This window comes from Gymnodraco acuticeps, unplaced genomic scaffold, assembly GCF_902827175.1.
Source record: "Gymnodraco acuticeps unplaced genomic scaffold, fGymAcu1.1, whole genome shotgun sequence".
Classification (NCBI taxonomy): domain Eukaryota; kingdom Metazoa; phylum Chordata; class Actinopteri; order Perciformes; family Bathydraconidae; genus Gymnodraco; species Gymnodraco acuticeps.
This window is the reverse complement of record NW_022990238.1, coordinates 1,547,148-1,559,390: the sequence shown is the minus strand read 5'-3', so window position 1 is coordinate 1,559,390 and position 12,243 is coordinate 1,547,148. Positions and strand designations below refer to the sequence as shown.

Genomic DNA, 12,243 nt, shown 5'->3' with positions numbered 1-12,243 from the left:
CCACAAACTGAAAAAGAGTGTGTGTTTTGTGGTGACAGGCGGAGATTTGGGTGTCTGGGGCGGGGGGGGCAAGTGTCAGGCTGGTGACTGCAGCTGGGACCCTACCTCAAGCCCTGCTGGCTGCATGAAACCATCACACTGGGTGAATGGGACGCAGATATACAATGTGCACGCATTCATGCAAACACACTTAAAGACTCTCAGAGGAAGTACTTAAATTCTTCAACTGCAATGCATTCAAGAGTGTTTTGGTCCTGGTGATTTGCTATTTTTAGTTTCTATCGTCATCCAACGTATATTTGTGGGTCTGAAAATATCTAATGGCCCTTCATTGCTGATGGAAAAGTGAGCTTAAAGTTGATGGAAATGATCTATTGAATAAATCATCATGTTTAAGACCTGCTTGTTTGTCTCGTTCTTTGTTATCAAAGCTCAATACATTTTGTTGGAGTGTGTGTGGCCAGAATAAATTCATGAATTCAAGGAACACCATAGCCAATGGGAAGCAGCAGAGAAATGCCAAGTAATACTATGAACAACAACAGGGGCTCTTTCAAACAATGTTGTTGTCCAATAATCTCACTGCTTCGAAAATGTCAACTAAAAATGTAAATTGCTGCCACAGAGAAAACGTTTTTGGTGTTTCGTATGCTGATAATAATATTCTTTCTTTCTGTGCTAGCTCCAAAGGGATCCATTTATGAATCTATTTTAATGTCAGTAAAGCTAATAGGAGAACAGTGTCTGCCAAAGTTAGTGTTTTTAAATAAAACATGTGCTCCTCTACTACAGCTCAGACATGAACTAATGTCTGGGGATTTCCAAAAAGGTACATTTGTTTTAAAAAGGCTGAAACCTTTAGATACTTGTCTAACTCAGGGGTATCCAAACTACGGCCCAGGGGCCAAATGCGGCCCGCGGACCATTTTGAATCGGCCCTCAGCAAATTCAAAAAGTTATAATGCAGTATGGCCCTCAAATGAAACTTGTGCTTGTCTTGTATTGTACTTCTTACATATATATATATAAAAACAGATATTATACAGTAGTATTCATTTGTTAATGAGCCCACTTTTCAAATAAATTCAGTCAATTAAAGTTGAAATAAATGTTCTAACAAATCTAAGTTGATAAGAAAACAGCCCAATGACTTATTTATATAACAAGCTTGAAATATACCTTTCATATTTCCTCTTATGATAATCAATCTGAGGCTTCTGTTTTAAGGAATGAGCTGAAAACAAAATAATTGAAACCCTATGGAGAGCTGTGATTTAGGCTGATTAAGAATAATTGACCTACATTTGATTGACTTTGCTGACTTATAACTTAACTTATGAGGCTATAAACCTCACCTCTAGAAAGTAGTCCAGCCCTTCGTATATTTTTCTGTATTTGGCCCTCGGTGAAAAAAGTTTGGACACCCCTTCTTTAGCTGAACTGAATGATGTCACACTCACCACTTTGGGTTTGAATGGCGGCTGGATCTCTCTGTTTGCCAGGCGGTCCCAGTCGATGCGTCTGAAGAAGGCCTGCTCCCTGATGTCCCTCTCCCCCTCGGGACCACCGCCCAGACGCTTTGACGGGTGCTTGGTCATCAGCTGGAGGCAGCCAGAAGAGATGGGATAAGAAGAAGTGACAGCCAGCAGCACGAGGAAAATGCAAGTGTGACGCTTGTATATCAGCAATTCACTTTCCTTTCCCTTCTTCTGCGTTATATTACTTTATCACACCGTAAACATTGTGCAGAGCCACACTGATGCTCTACGCTTTAAATAGCAGCAGGAAATTAAACTGCCTTTTTATAGCTCGATTTCTGATTTCCACTTTTCATTTTGACCATGAAGCAAACAATAATGATCAGGGATATCGCTTTTGTCCCCAGCTCTGAGAAGATAAATGACATTTCTCATGGCATCCCGGCTTTAATATCGTAATAAATGAAGGCGGGTACGTTATTAAAATACTTGATCAGACTGAGCTTGAATGTTAATTGAATCATCTCTGGAGTGTAAACGTTGAAAAAACATTTCCTTAAATAAATGTCTTGACGCTTCACTGTTATGATGCCAAAAACATGTTTCCTAGGTGAGAGGAAACAGGTGCCTGCTAAATAAAGGACCAATAATGCTGAACATTTCTTACAGTGAATACAAATGGGAACTAGGTATTTTGTTTGTGCAGAAATGGTTTACATGTCAACTGAACACATGTATGGCTCGGCATGTTTTTTCTTAAGAAATAACAAACTGAATAACAATTAATGGCATCAAAGTATTTAATCAGCTGTTGAACATATCTCCAGTTAAAATGACCTTAGACTCTTCACAAATATGTGATATGCTGTATAACCCCCCCTAAAGCACTTTAACACAGTACTTACTCCCTTGCAGATGGACACAGCTTCTTTAGACATGGACTTGGGGTAGGACACGTTGTGCTCCATGATGGACTGGAAGAGCTCGTCTTCGTCCTCTCCATCAAACGGCGGCTGAAGAGAAAGATGAAATGTGTCACAGCTGGAGTCTTGTTCTGTGAAACCTGACAGGAAACCGAGCTGACAGCATCACTGTGTGAAGCCGAGCGCTGTAACCTGTGTGTATAACGTACAGTTTATTTTCTTGTAATGTATTGATAAATTGTAGGTACATTTAACTGCATAAATAACATAAAACTATGATTTAGCTCTCTGTATGTATTGCATTGGCAGCTGTAGGTTCTATTGCAGCATTCAGTCTGTTTTCTAAATTTGGGTTTTCTATTTTGTTGTGTTTAAAAAAATAAATGTACATCAAGCATGAGGGTTTTCAGTCCGTGGCTATAAGTATGGCTTTATTGTCTGGTGCTTTTACATTAGTTTCTTCTTGTCTAAATGTATTTGTGACAGAGCGGACTCCGCCACTGACAGCCGCGACACACACACACACACATTTCCTGCTCTCTTCCGTTCGTCCTTAAATCATCACTAAAACGTCCCTTTGTGCCCTTCCTTTCTGTAGCGCGACCATAAGTGAAAGGGAATGTGGAAAAGACGGAGGCGCATCACTTCTGTGATTTAAATAGAATGTCATGAACCATGCAATTTATTATTTATTTTGCGTTTATTAATTATGGGGAATGATTGTGTTAAGAGGAAGTTAACCTGTGTATGTTTTGATGGGATAGTTTCCTCATGTTTGAGAGATTTATGTTGACAATGTGGTTTTGGAGTTAATTGTGTAACCTGTTGACGGTAAGCCTGTGGGGAGGGGCTATGGGTTCAAAAGGGACGGTGTTGGCCCTGGAAGATTCATTCGGGAGATTGTTGCAGTGAAGGCAACAGCCAGAATGTGTTTACTCCATGAGTGATAGACAACCTAATTTGGTAACTTTTGATTTTGTTTATTTAAGTTATACTGTTTCACTTTCATCAAACAGTATATATATATTTTTGTTGCTGTTATGAATAAAGTTTTGGCGCTTAATTCAACCGACTAAGCCTATGTTTCAAACGGACAAATAGAACCCCGTCACAGTATTTATGCATATTTTGGTCAACTCTGTTGTTTGTGCTATATAAATGATTGGATTGGATTCACTCTCTTAGAGAAAAGCAAATCCTGCTCCAATTTCTATGTGACATTAATGTTCAGTAAGAAACATATCTTTTGTTGCCTGGAAATGTAGGATGTACTGTCTGTGTGAATGTCTCAACATTTCACCGATCAGACCATTTTAGGTAGTTTCTCATCTTGATGACACATGTTTCACACAGTTTAATATCCCTGAAGCAGGATGTACACAAGAGACAGACAGTCTCATGATACACATTCACAGTAAAAACAAACACACATATAAACCAGTATCAGTGCAGTATAAAACATTGTACCTGTCCTGCCAGCATCTCATACAGAAGAACTCCATAAGCCCACCAGTCCACTGATTTTGCATAAGGCTGGTATGCTATAATCTGTATGAGACAAGAAGTGACACGATTAAAACCTTGGAGTTATTACACATGAGCACACATCACCACATCTATGTATTCAAACAAGTTTGGTCATTATCATGCTCAGTAATAAAAGATGGCTTTATGTCTGCTGCCAAATGCTACACACCTCACACAGAGTTAAAGATCTCATGAGAAACAGTGAAGAGTTCTCTCTTACAAAATCTGCCATTAAATACAGTCAGCTATTTTAAACTGCTATCACAAAGGCTCTTTCTGCCACCATCCAATTTGCCATCCTACACCTCCTTCCCACACACAGTCTACACAAAATAATAACCATGCAGATGCAGAGGCAAAGAGCGAAATAACAGCTGCACTCGCCTTCAAGAGAGACAGAAATGCAGCAATGTATCCAGTTCACAGGGTTACCAATTAAACACATGTCTCTCTGCTGATACCTAATCAGACAATACTGATGTTTTTCTATCCTCTAAATTACTTTCCAGGTCAGAATAGCACACATTTTGTTCTATAATACCATACATTGAAACCAGGATGTCTATTTTATCAACAACAAGCTGGCTCATTAACTAATTATAAAGTCTTCAATATCATGTGTACAAAAAAAGATTGTTGAGTGGTCTCCAATTTATATTTAGAGCCAAGAAAGTCTGGAAAAATACCCACTTGGAGTTCTGTGAGAAACCACGAGTAAGGTCTTCCCTCCATCCCCTCATAAGTCAGTGCAGACAGTCGGGAGGGGATATACACCGACAGAAATGTTCTTATACATCATCTACCACCTCTTTACTGTGTATGAATACAGTACTTTTTTAATGAGCCTTACTGAGAATAGACAGCCTTCTGTATGGGACCATATTAAGATACCGTAGATATAAGCGCTGTCCTTCTCTTAATCACAGGGTTCCGCTTTAGGGACCATACAAAAGTACAGTTTGACACAAACCCAAAGTTATTTTCAACAACTCTGCTAAATTTGTGAAGTATGCTACAAAAAGCACAATACATATTTCTTGTGTTGAATACCTTTTTGGATCACTGATGAGTCATGAGTAGATTTTACATCAATATTTTAACAGTAGATGATTTCAGTATTTTTCAATAGCTTCCATGTCATGTGACCCAGTGACACCAAATGCATCAATCCATCAGAGTCCTGTCCTTCTCACCTCCGGTGCGATGTAGTCCGGGGTGCCGCAGAAGGTGCGTGTGGTCATGCTATTATACATGTTCTCCTTACACATGCCGAAGTCAGCGATTTTGATGTGGCCCTCGGAGTCCAGCATGACGTTGTCGAGCTTCAGATCCCTGCAGCAGAGACAGGTCGTGAGCATTTGTGAACTTACTTAATTTCTGGCTTGATTTATGACCACTTTGATTCGTGTTGTATATTGTTCAGCTGTCTAGTCAAGCGAGTAGTACAAACAACAAACAATAACTTCTTGGCCTGAAATCATTTTTCCCCCTGTGTGTTTTTTCGGAGCTCTTACTATTCAGTCTGTGTCTGCGCTTATGTTTCATGTCTCCATTTTTTTTTTTTTTTCCCTCCTTAATTCACTATAGTGTGAATGTCAGGATGCAAGATATGAAAGATGGATGTGACTCCTAAGCTGAAGTTCTGATGATGAACTGGGTGACCTAGTCTAGTCTTTTTTTCTTTCCTTTCTAATTAGTATAGTTATAAAGGAATATCAAAGCTGTGCATTAACACACAGCATTGTTAAATCTACACGTCTATTTTTTCACTACACTACATGTTCTATCTCTCTCAGGACCTGCTGTCTTATCTGACCCTTTCTTCATTTCTTTGTTTCCATCTTTTCTGTTATCTCCTGCTTCACTCTGCCATCAGTCTTTCTGTCAGAGTTGATATCTAAACTACTTTATCATGTCTTACTTCAATTCCCATATCTTCAGATTCAGCTTGTCTGAACTTGTTTTCCTCACTTCACGCTCAAAATCATTTCCTATAGATTTGTTCTTCTTCTCTGTCTTACATTAGTCACCCTCTGCTCTCTCAACAAAATAGAAAAACTCTGCTCATACTCATCTGCTTATACTCACCTCATCTATCTGTCTAGAAAGTCTGTGTATGTTGTTATATATGTATCAATAAAGGGATTTGAGTGAATGTGGTGCGCCATTACATTTCTCTCTGACTCACCCACCTGTAGATGATTCCCTTTCGGTGCAAGAAAAACAAACCCACAGCAATCTCTGCAGCATAAAACCTGCAGAACCGGAAATGAGAAAAATAAATATCTTACATCATCTTTTCTTGGGCCAAGAAAGCAGTTCTGCTGAAATCAAGAAAAATAATATTTTGTCCTAAAAAAATAAATTAATAAATGTGGGTAAAAGCATAACAACTTGAACGTGCCTTTGTTGCATGTCATTACCCATCTCTTTTACAATATTATCTTATAACATTACATAATTTAGAAATACATTAAAAAGGAGTTATTTTCCCGCAAAATATAAAATGTTAGGTCCAACATTTCAGTAAAATCCTGCTGCTTTATTAGCACTAACTCAAGGCTTGCTTATATTATCTGCCATGGTGTTTAACTTGATTATTATTAAAACAGATGCATGTGAATGAACTATAGATTGCCTTACACTGCCTGTGGCTCCTTGAATTTGCCCATACGTTGGATATGATACATAAGGTCTCCTCCGTTGATGTACTCCATCACAAAGTACAGCCGATCCTAGATAATAATAAAAAAGACGTTATTGCCTAAAGAGCAGCTCGAAATTGATTCCACACAAAGAGTGTGCCCACTCCAACCATCAGTGCATTACATAGGATGATTTTTTGTAAAGAAAAAACATGTTTAGAAATCTCTGTTTATATGTATCGTGTCTTTACACCTGGCCGTCCTCGAGATACTAAAATGCCGATTCATTCTTTCAGGACAGAAACCTCAGTCAGCTCATATACCTGTATTATAGGTCAGGATGCATTGATCAGTAAATAGAGTTTTTATTAAATTCTGCTTGAGTCATATTGTCTACGCACATAATTGACGTCATACTGGAGACTTTATATTCAAGACTGGTCTCAGCTAAGTATCAATTTTCTCTGCTGGAGTGCCGGAAAAAGAGTGACAATAACTGTAGGGAAGTAGAAAGAGTGAAATGCCAGGGATTGAATAGTTGCTGTTGAAAGAATGATGAGGGAGCACAGAGGCACCATTTGAATAAAGTCAGATTTGTTTGTGTGGCTGTGCAGTGCTGCAGAAGTGTAGAAAGTATGCATTAAAAATAGTCACGACTTTGGTGGAAGTTTTGACTCACCACAGTCTGGAAGCAGGAGTGGAGCAGCGTGAGGAAGGGGGGTTTGTCCCTCTGGGCCAGGACCCTCTTCTCCACCATCGTACATTCAACGTCATCATCCTGAATCACCACGTCTTTCTTCAGGATCTTGATGGCGTACAGCTCCTCCGTCGACTTCATCTCTGCCAGCATCACCTGCAGATGATGAAGACACCCAAGGTCACATGGAAGCAAAATGAATGATTGATTTTAAATCAGAAAACAAGGTGTGTGTTGTATTTTAACACAGCTTTAAAAACAGAACAAGAAAACATGTTGGAAACAGTTAATCAATAAATTATGTTTCCATAGTAAGACACTGTTCAACTGCTCCTGTGTTAGTGTGAAGGTAAAAATAACACATACAAGGAATACATGCTTGAGTTTAATCACAGATGATGGTAAATTAAAGGTCACTTATTTATACATCAACATGTGTCTCCTCTGTTTAAAGAGATTCTGAAAGTTTCAGGAAAAAAGATTCTCTCTCTTTTTGTCCTGATCCATTTATATAAAAACCTGTCTGAAAATGAACTGATCAGATTTTGGCCACTTTATGATGTCATAACGATTTTTTGGCTTGTGTAACCATTAGCCAATAACCAACCAAGGTAACCTCCTCCCCCCCCCTTATCACCCGAGTCTCCTCCTAGAGCACCATTGTGTTCTTTTAACCAAATATCTCTCAGAGGGGCGTGGGGAGGGGCTTCTTATTTTCATCTAAAGTAAAAGACAGAGAATCAGCTTTTTGAAACAGGGCTGAAACAGAGGGGTTTATGGGATGCTACAATGGGTGATCTGTTTGGTATTTCGACCCAAACACTTCAGAGACATGTTTTGTATATATATATGTTACGTGCCGTAGTGTTTGTGTGGTCGTGTATGTGTGTTTCTCTCTCTCCCTCTGATTCCCCAGGTGCAGCCTGATTGTCCCCAGGTGCAGCCTCTCCCCAGGTGCTCCGAATTCCTAATCAGGGCCTCCATATAGGCCCGGAGGAAGACTGCAGTGGGCTCTCCGTTTTTCCTCCTCTGGCTGCATGTGTGCAGACCTGTGTGTTGCCATTTGATAGGAGGGGAGCTCCGTGCTATAATCGATGCTGTATAATTCTGTGCAAATTGGCTGGTGAGCCCGTGTTTCTTTTTTGGTCATTAAACGACTGGTGCGTTACTAAGAGATCGGTTTTCTCTCCTTTTTTTGTCACGCTTGGTCATCCTTGTGTGTGGTTACTTCCCTTTGTACCCCCCTAGATTTAGAAGGGAACGTAACAATATAATATATTGATGAAAAACAGTATGATAGGAGACCTTTAAGTTTGTTTTTGTGACGGCTCTCACCTTGCCGAAGCTGCCCTTCCCCAGCAGGGCCAGGAAGTTGAAGTCACTCAGTCGGATGCGGTCCATGTTACTCGAAGGCAGGCTGAACCTCCGGTGGTCTGACGGCGTGATCACTTTCTTACCGTGGCCCAGCTTGGCTTTCTGTGGTGTACAACAGTGGAAATGGCATTGAAGTCAAATTTAAAAGGAATTTAATTACATAGTTTGATGTTTTAACATGAACAAATAAAGCCTTAAGTCTTCATGTGGGTGTGTGTTCACGTCACAGACTGCCACATCAGGCAGGACTTAATCACTGGTTGTTTTTTTCTCCTTAGCAATATTGCTCTTCAGATTTTAAGCATAATAGGATTGTGTGTTGTACTGCTGTTTTTCTAAGTTCTAATCTATATAATTTAAATCAGAAATAGCATTAACAATTGATAATGTAAGAACCAGGAAAACTTTTAAAAATATTATAAAACATACTTTCTTTACTTTTATAAAATGGGTTGGAGCTGTCACTGACAAACTCACAATAAAGTGTTACATATATATTTACTGCATTATTATTTCAAAAATAACAATAAAGTTAAAATGATACATCATGTCTTTGCACCAAATTGGTTAAGTGTTACATTTATTAATTTAATAATTCTACTGGACTTAGCATGTTATTACTTTAGATTTTAATAAATGATGAACAAGTCTGTTTGCCAGTAATAACGTTCTCATTTGCTATTGGTGCTAACATCTCTTACCATCATCAAAAACTGGTTCGCCTCATATTCATGAATCAGAATGAAAGCAAGTGTCTTTACTGTTACTCGTACTGATCTATTTTTTTCTCACTGACATGAAATCCTGCTGAAATCCTTACAGAAGGATTTCAGCAGGATCTCTACTCGGGTGTTTTGTGCAATTGTGGGGTGGGCAGTCAGTCCTGGTCGGGGGAGCCAACATTGCAAGGTTCCCTGTTGTTTTAATGACTGGCCTGCCAAGCGTCTTTGAACTAAAAGTGCAATTAGGATTCTTCCAGCTCCCATCGCCGCTGCAACCGGTGTCTGTTTTCGGTCAGATACAGAAAACAGGAACTAGTGGGGCACAGAGAGGCTGTTGCCACGCCAACCATTTCTCTATATTTGTGACCGAGGTTGATTGGTTACATGTACGCCTTACTGTAGATCCATTTAGAGTAGAATAATGTCAACATTAAGGATGTCAACCAGGGTCCTGCTACCGAGTAATTTATTCATTAGCTTCACCTGGCACTGGCAGCCCAGCTTTCATTAAGTCTAAGAGGAGACAGCTGGAATAAAAACCAGCAGTACCCTGATGCCTAATAGGTTTACATTCTTCTTATAAAAGGCACAATTAAATGCACTATCAAGGATAGCAATACTAGTCAGGTTTACAGATCGTCACCAACATCCTACAATAAACTGTTGAGTTAATAACTTGACACAAATCTTTGGGACTGCTTTTGTATACTTTTTCTTTTTGTTTTACAACTGCTTACGGCTCGTTTTTCATTCTTATATACCAAAGTGCTGATGCGCTTACATCCGTATTTGTCAAATGTATAGCTGGAGATATTTAAGTGCATGTCAAGTTTTATATCTCCAGTAAACACATCGCTGTTATTGATTTTGTCTTGTATTAAAGTTTTCTCCCAAGGAGACACTTGAAAAGTCGGGCGGATCATGTTCTATTGTCCCCCTTAGTGGTCATTTTGACAACACAAAACACTAACAATTCACATCATAAAAATGTCACACAAAAAAACGACATCACCCCGTTTCAACACAAACAAAGTGCTGGAATATTTAAGTGAGAGTTGCCACACAAAGTTGAATTCAAACACATACAATGCAGCCACACTAGTGTTATAGGAAAGTACAACACTGCCACCGTGTGGGGAGATTAGGCATGCACACCAACAACAGCAGGAACCTGCCTGTGTGTGCTTTCATTCAGACAGCTACAGTGCATAAGTGCCCGTCCATGCTTCATGTCCTGTCAGCCTTCTATAGTCCAGACCAAAGCAGGACTATTAGAGGGGTGACTGTGGACCACACTGTCAGCCAATGAGGAGCGGCTTTGAAGCTCTATTGGCCAATGACAGCACAGTGAGAGTTTAAAAGGTGGTAAGACCAACAGAGGACGGAGTAGTCCACATATTTACTAACAACAATGCTGTGTGGTAAAGGGATATGCAGCACTTTTTTAATTATTCATTATATTCATATTTTTTTCTGTGCTGCTGCTTTTCCTGTAATTTCAGACTTGCTGATGCTGATTTTATGCATCATCCTCAAAATGTAGGACTGAATTGTTCCTTTATATTAGAATGAAATGTAATCCCTTCAGTTTCATATTTGTCATTAAACATGAGACAGAAAGGAGAAGAGAGTTGGTGTATAAGTGTGTGATGAGTTACAGAATTGTGTGTACAACAGAAAGCAAATTGGGCATCTATAAACTGTTGAGAGCCTTTGTTAGTAAATCAGATTAATTTGTGGAAGCCCAACGGAGGTCCACAAACAATCCTAATACGGTAATTAAAGTGAGTAAAAGTGATGAAGAAATAGAGACGGAGCAGGCAGAAGCGCTACCTTGAGATAGTGGATATTTAACTGGCAGGCCTAGAAGAAAGAAGAAACTCATTTATTGAAGGTTAGCTGGTGTTAGCATGATGAGCTGGGAGCTGACAGCAGACAGACGTGGGCTTGATAAGTCATTATCTTGGTGAAATCATTCATCTATATTAACGATAAAATGATCAAATGCATGACTGGAGAACAGAGTACATATTTTTCTGTCACATCTGGTTACATCGCTGCGTCTTGCCCAGGTTTCCTTGGCAACAGAAGATGCTTGAAGATGCTATAGCCTCAGAGGAAAGTCAAGGTCACATTATGGAGTGAAACGGAAAATTAAAAAACAAGACTTAAATGTCTTGAGGGCTGCTGTAAAGAAGATTACATTTACACTCAGTATTAAAACACCTGAATGCACACAGAGGTGGGCTTAAAACCCCCCCCCCCCATTCTCTTGCATCCATATGTGTGTGCAAGCTTTATTATATGAGCCATCTTTTACCTGCATGTTAGTGATATGTAGATGTTATGAGTTTTATTTAAAGCACAGATGGTTTGATGTAACAAAAACCTCCCTGCAGTTAACAGGCTGCCCACTAGAGAGCAAGAGTTACCTGCATTATATATTTTATTAGATTTGGTTAAAGAAACACATGTGTTTTTACATGATTTTGTTTTACATTTTTAAAGAAAACACTTTACTACAGAGCTATAAGTTGTGATGTCCATACAGCAACAAAATGTTTTGTTTTTAAGTCTCAAAAACTTGCTTTAAATTGGAGGTATCACAGTCACCATTGTATTTACTTTTTTTAATCAAAGTTACATTATTTGATAAACATTGTTTTCATCCGAGTACACACTTAATAATAAAATCAGTATATACAACAGTAATAATGTGCTGTTCTGCAAAGATTGTATGGACAATTGTAATGTAAGTTATAAAGGATTAAAACAAATAAGATAAAAAATGCAAACAAGAAACAAGAAAACAAAACAAGAAACAAGAAACAAACACAACATGGCTGGAATTTATCATAAAGAAGGACACTATTAGTT

The 12,243-nt window shown here is 38.9% G+C and overlaps 1 protein-coding gene across 2 annotated transcripts in view; it reads right to left on the bottom strand.

Moving 5' to 3' along the window:
- si:ch73-374l24.1 (protein kinase C alpha type) overlaps positions 1 to 12,243 on the bottom strand; it is a 130,393-nt gene that overhangs the window by 2,875 nt on the left and 115,275 nt on the right. Inside the window, exons 9-17 of one of the 2 annotated variants that reach the window (XM_034220085.1) lie at positions 11,200 to 11,229; positions 8,606 to 8,746; positions 7,253 to 7,426; positions 6,572 to 6,663; positions 6,121 to 6,183; positions 5,122 to 5,260; positions 3,869 to 3,949; positions 2,384 to 2,491; positions 1,461 to 1,601 (exon numbers count right to left, since the gene is read on the bottom strand). In XM_034220085.1, coding sequence (XP_034075976.1) covers positions 1,461 to 1,601; positions 2,384 to 2,491; positions 3,869 to 3,949; positions 5,122 to 5,260; positions 6,121 to 6,183; positions 6,572 to 6,663; positions 7,253 to 7,426; positions 8,606 to 8,746; positions 11,200 to 11,229 — 969 coding nt within the window. The remainder of the gene's footprint in view (positions 1 to 1,460; positions 1,602 to 2,383; positions 2,492 to 3,868; positions 3,950 to 5,121; positions 5,261 to 6,120; positions 6,184 to 6,571; positions 6,664 to 7,252; positions 7,427 to 8,605; positions 8,747 to 11,199; positions 11,230 to 12,243) is intronic. The other variant, XM_034220086.1, reaches the window with a different exon arrangement.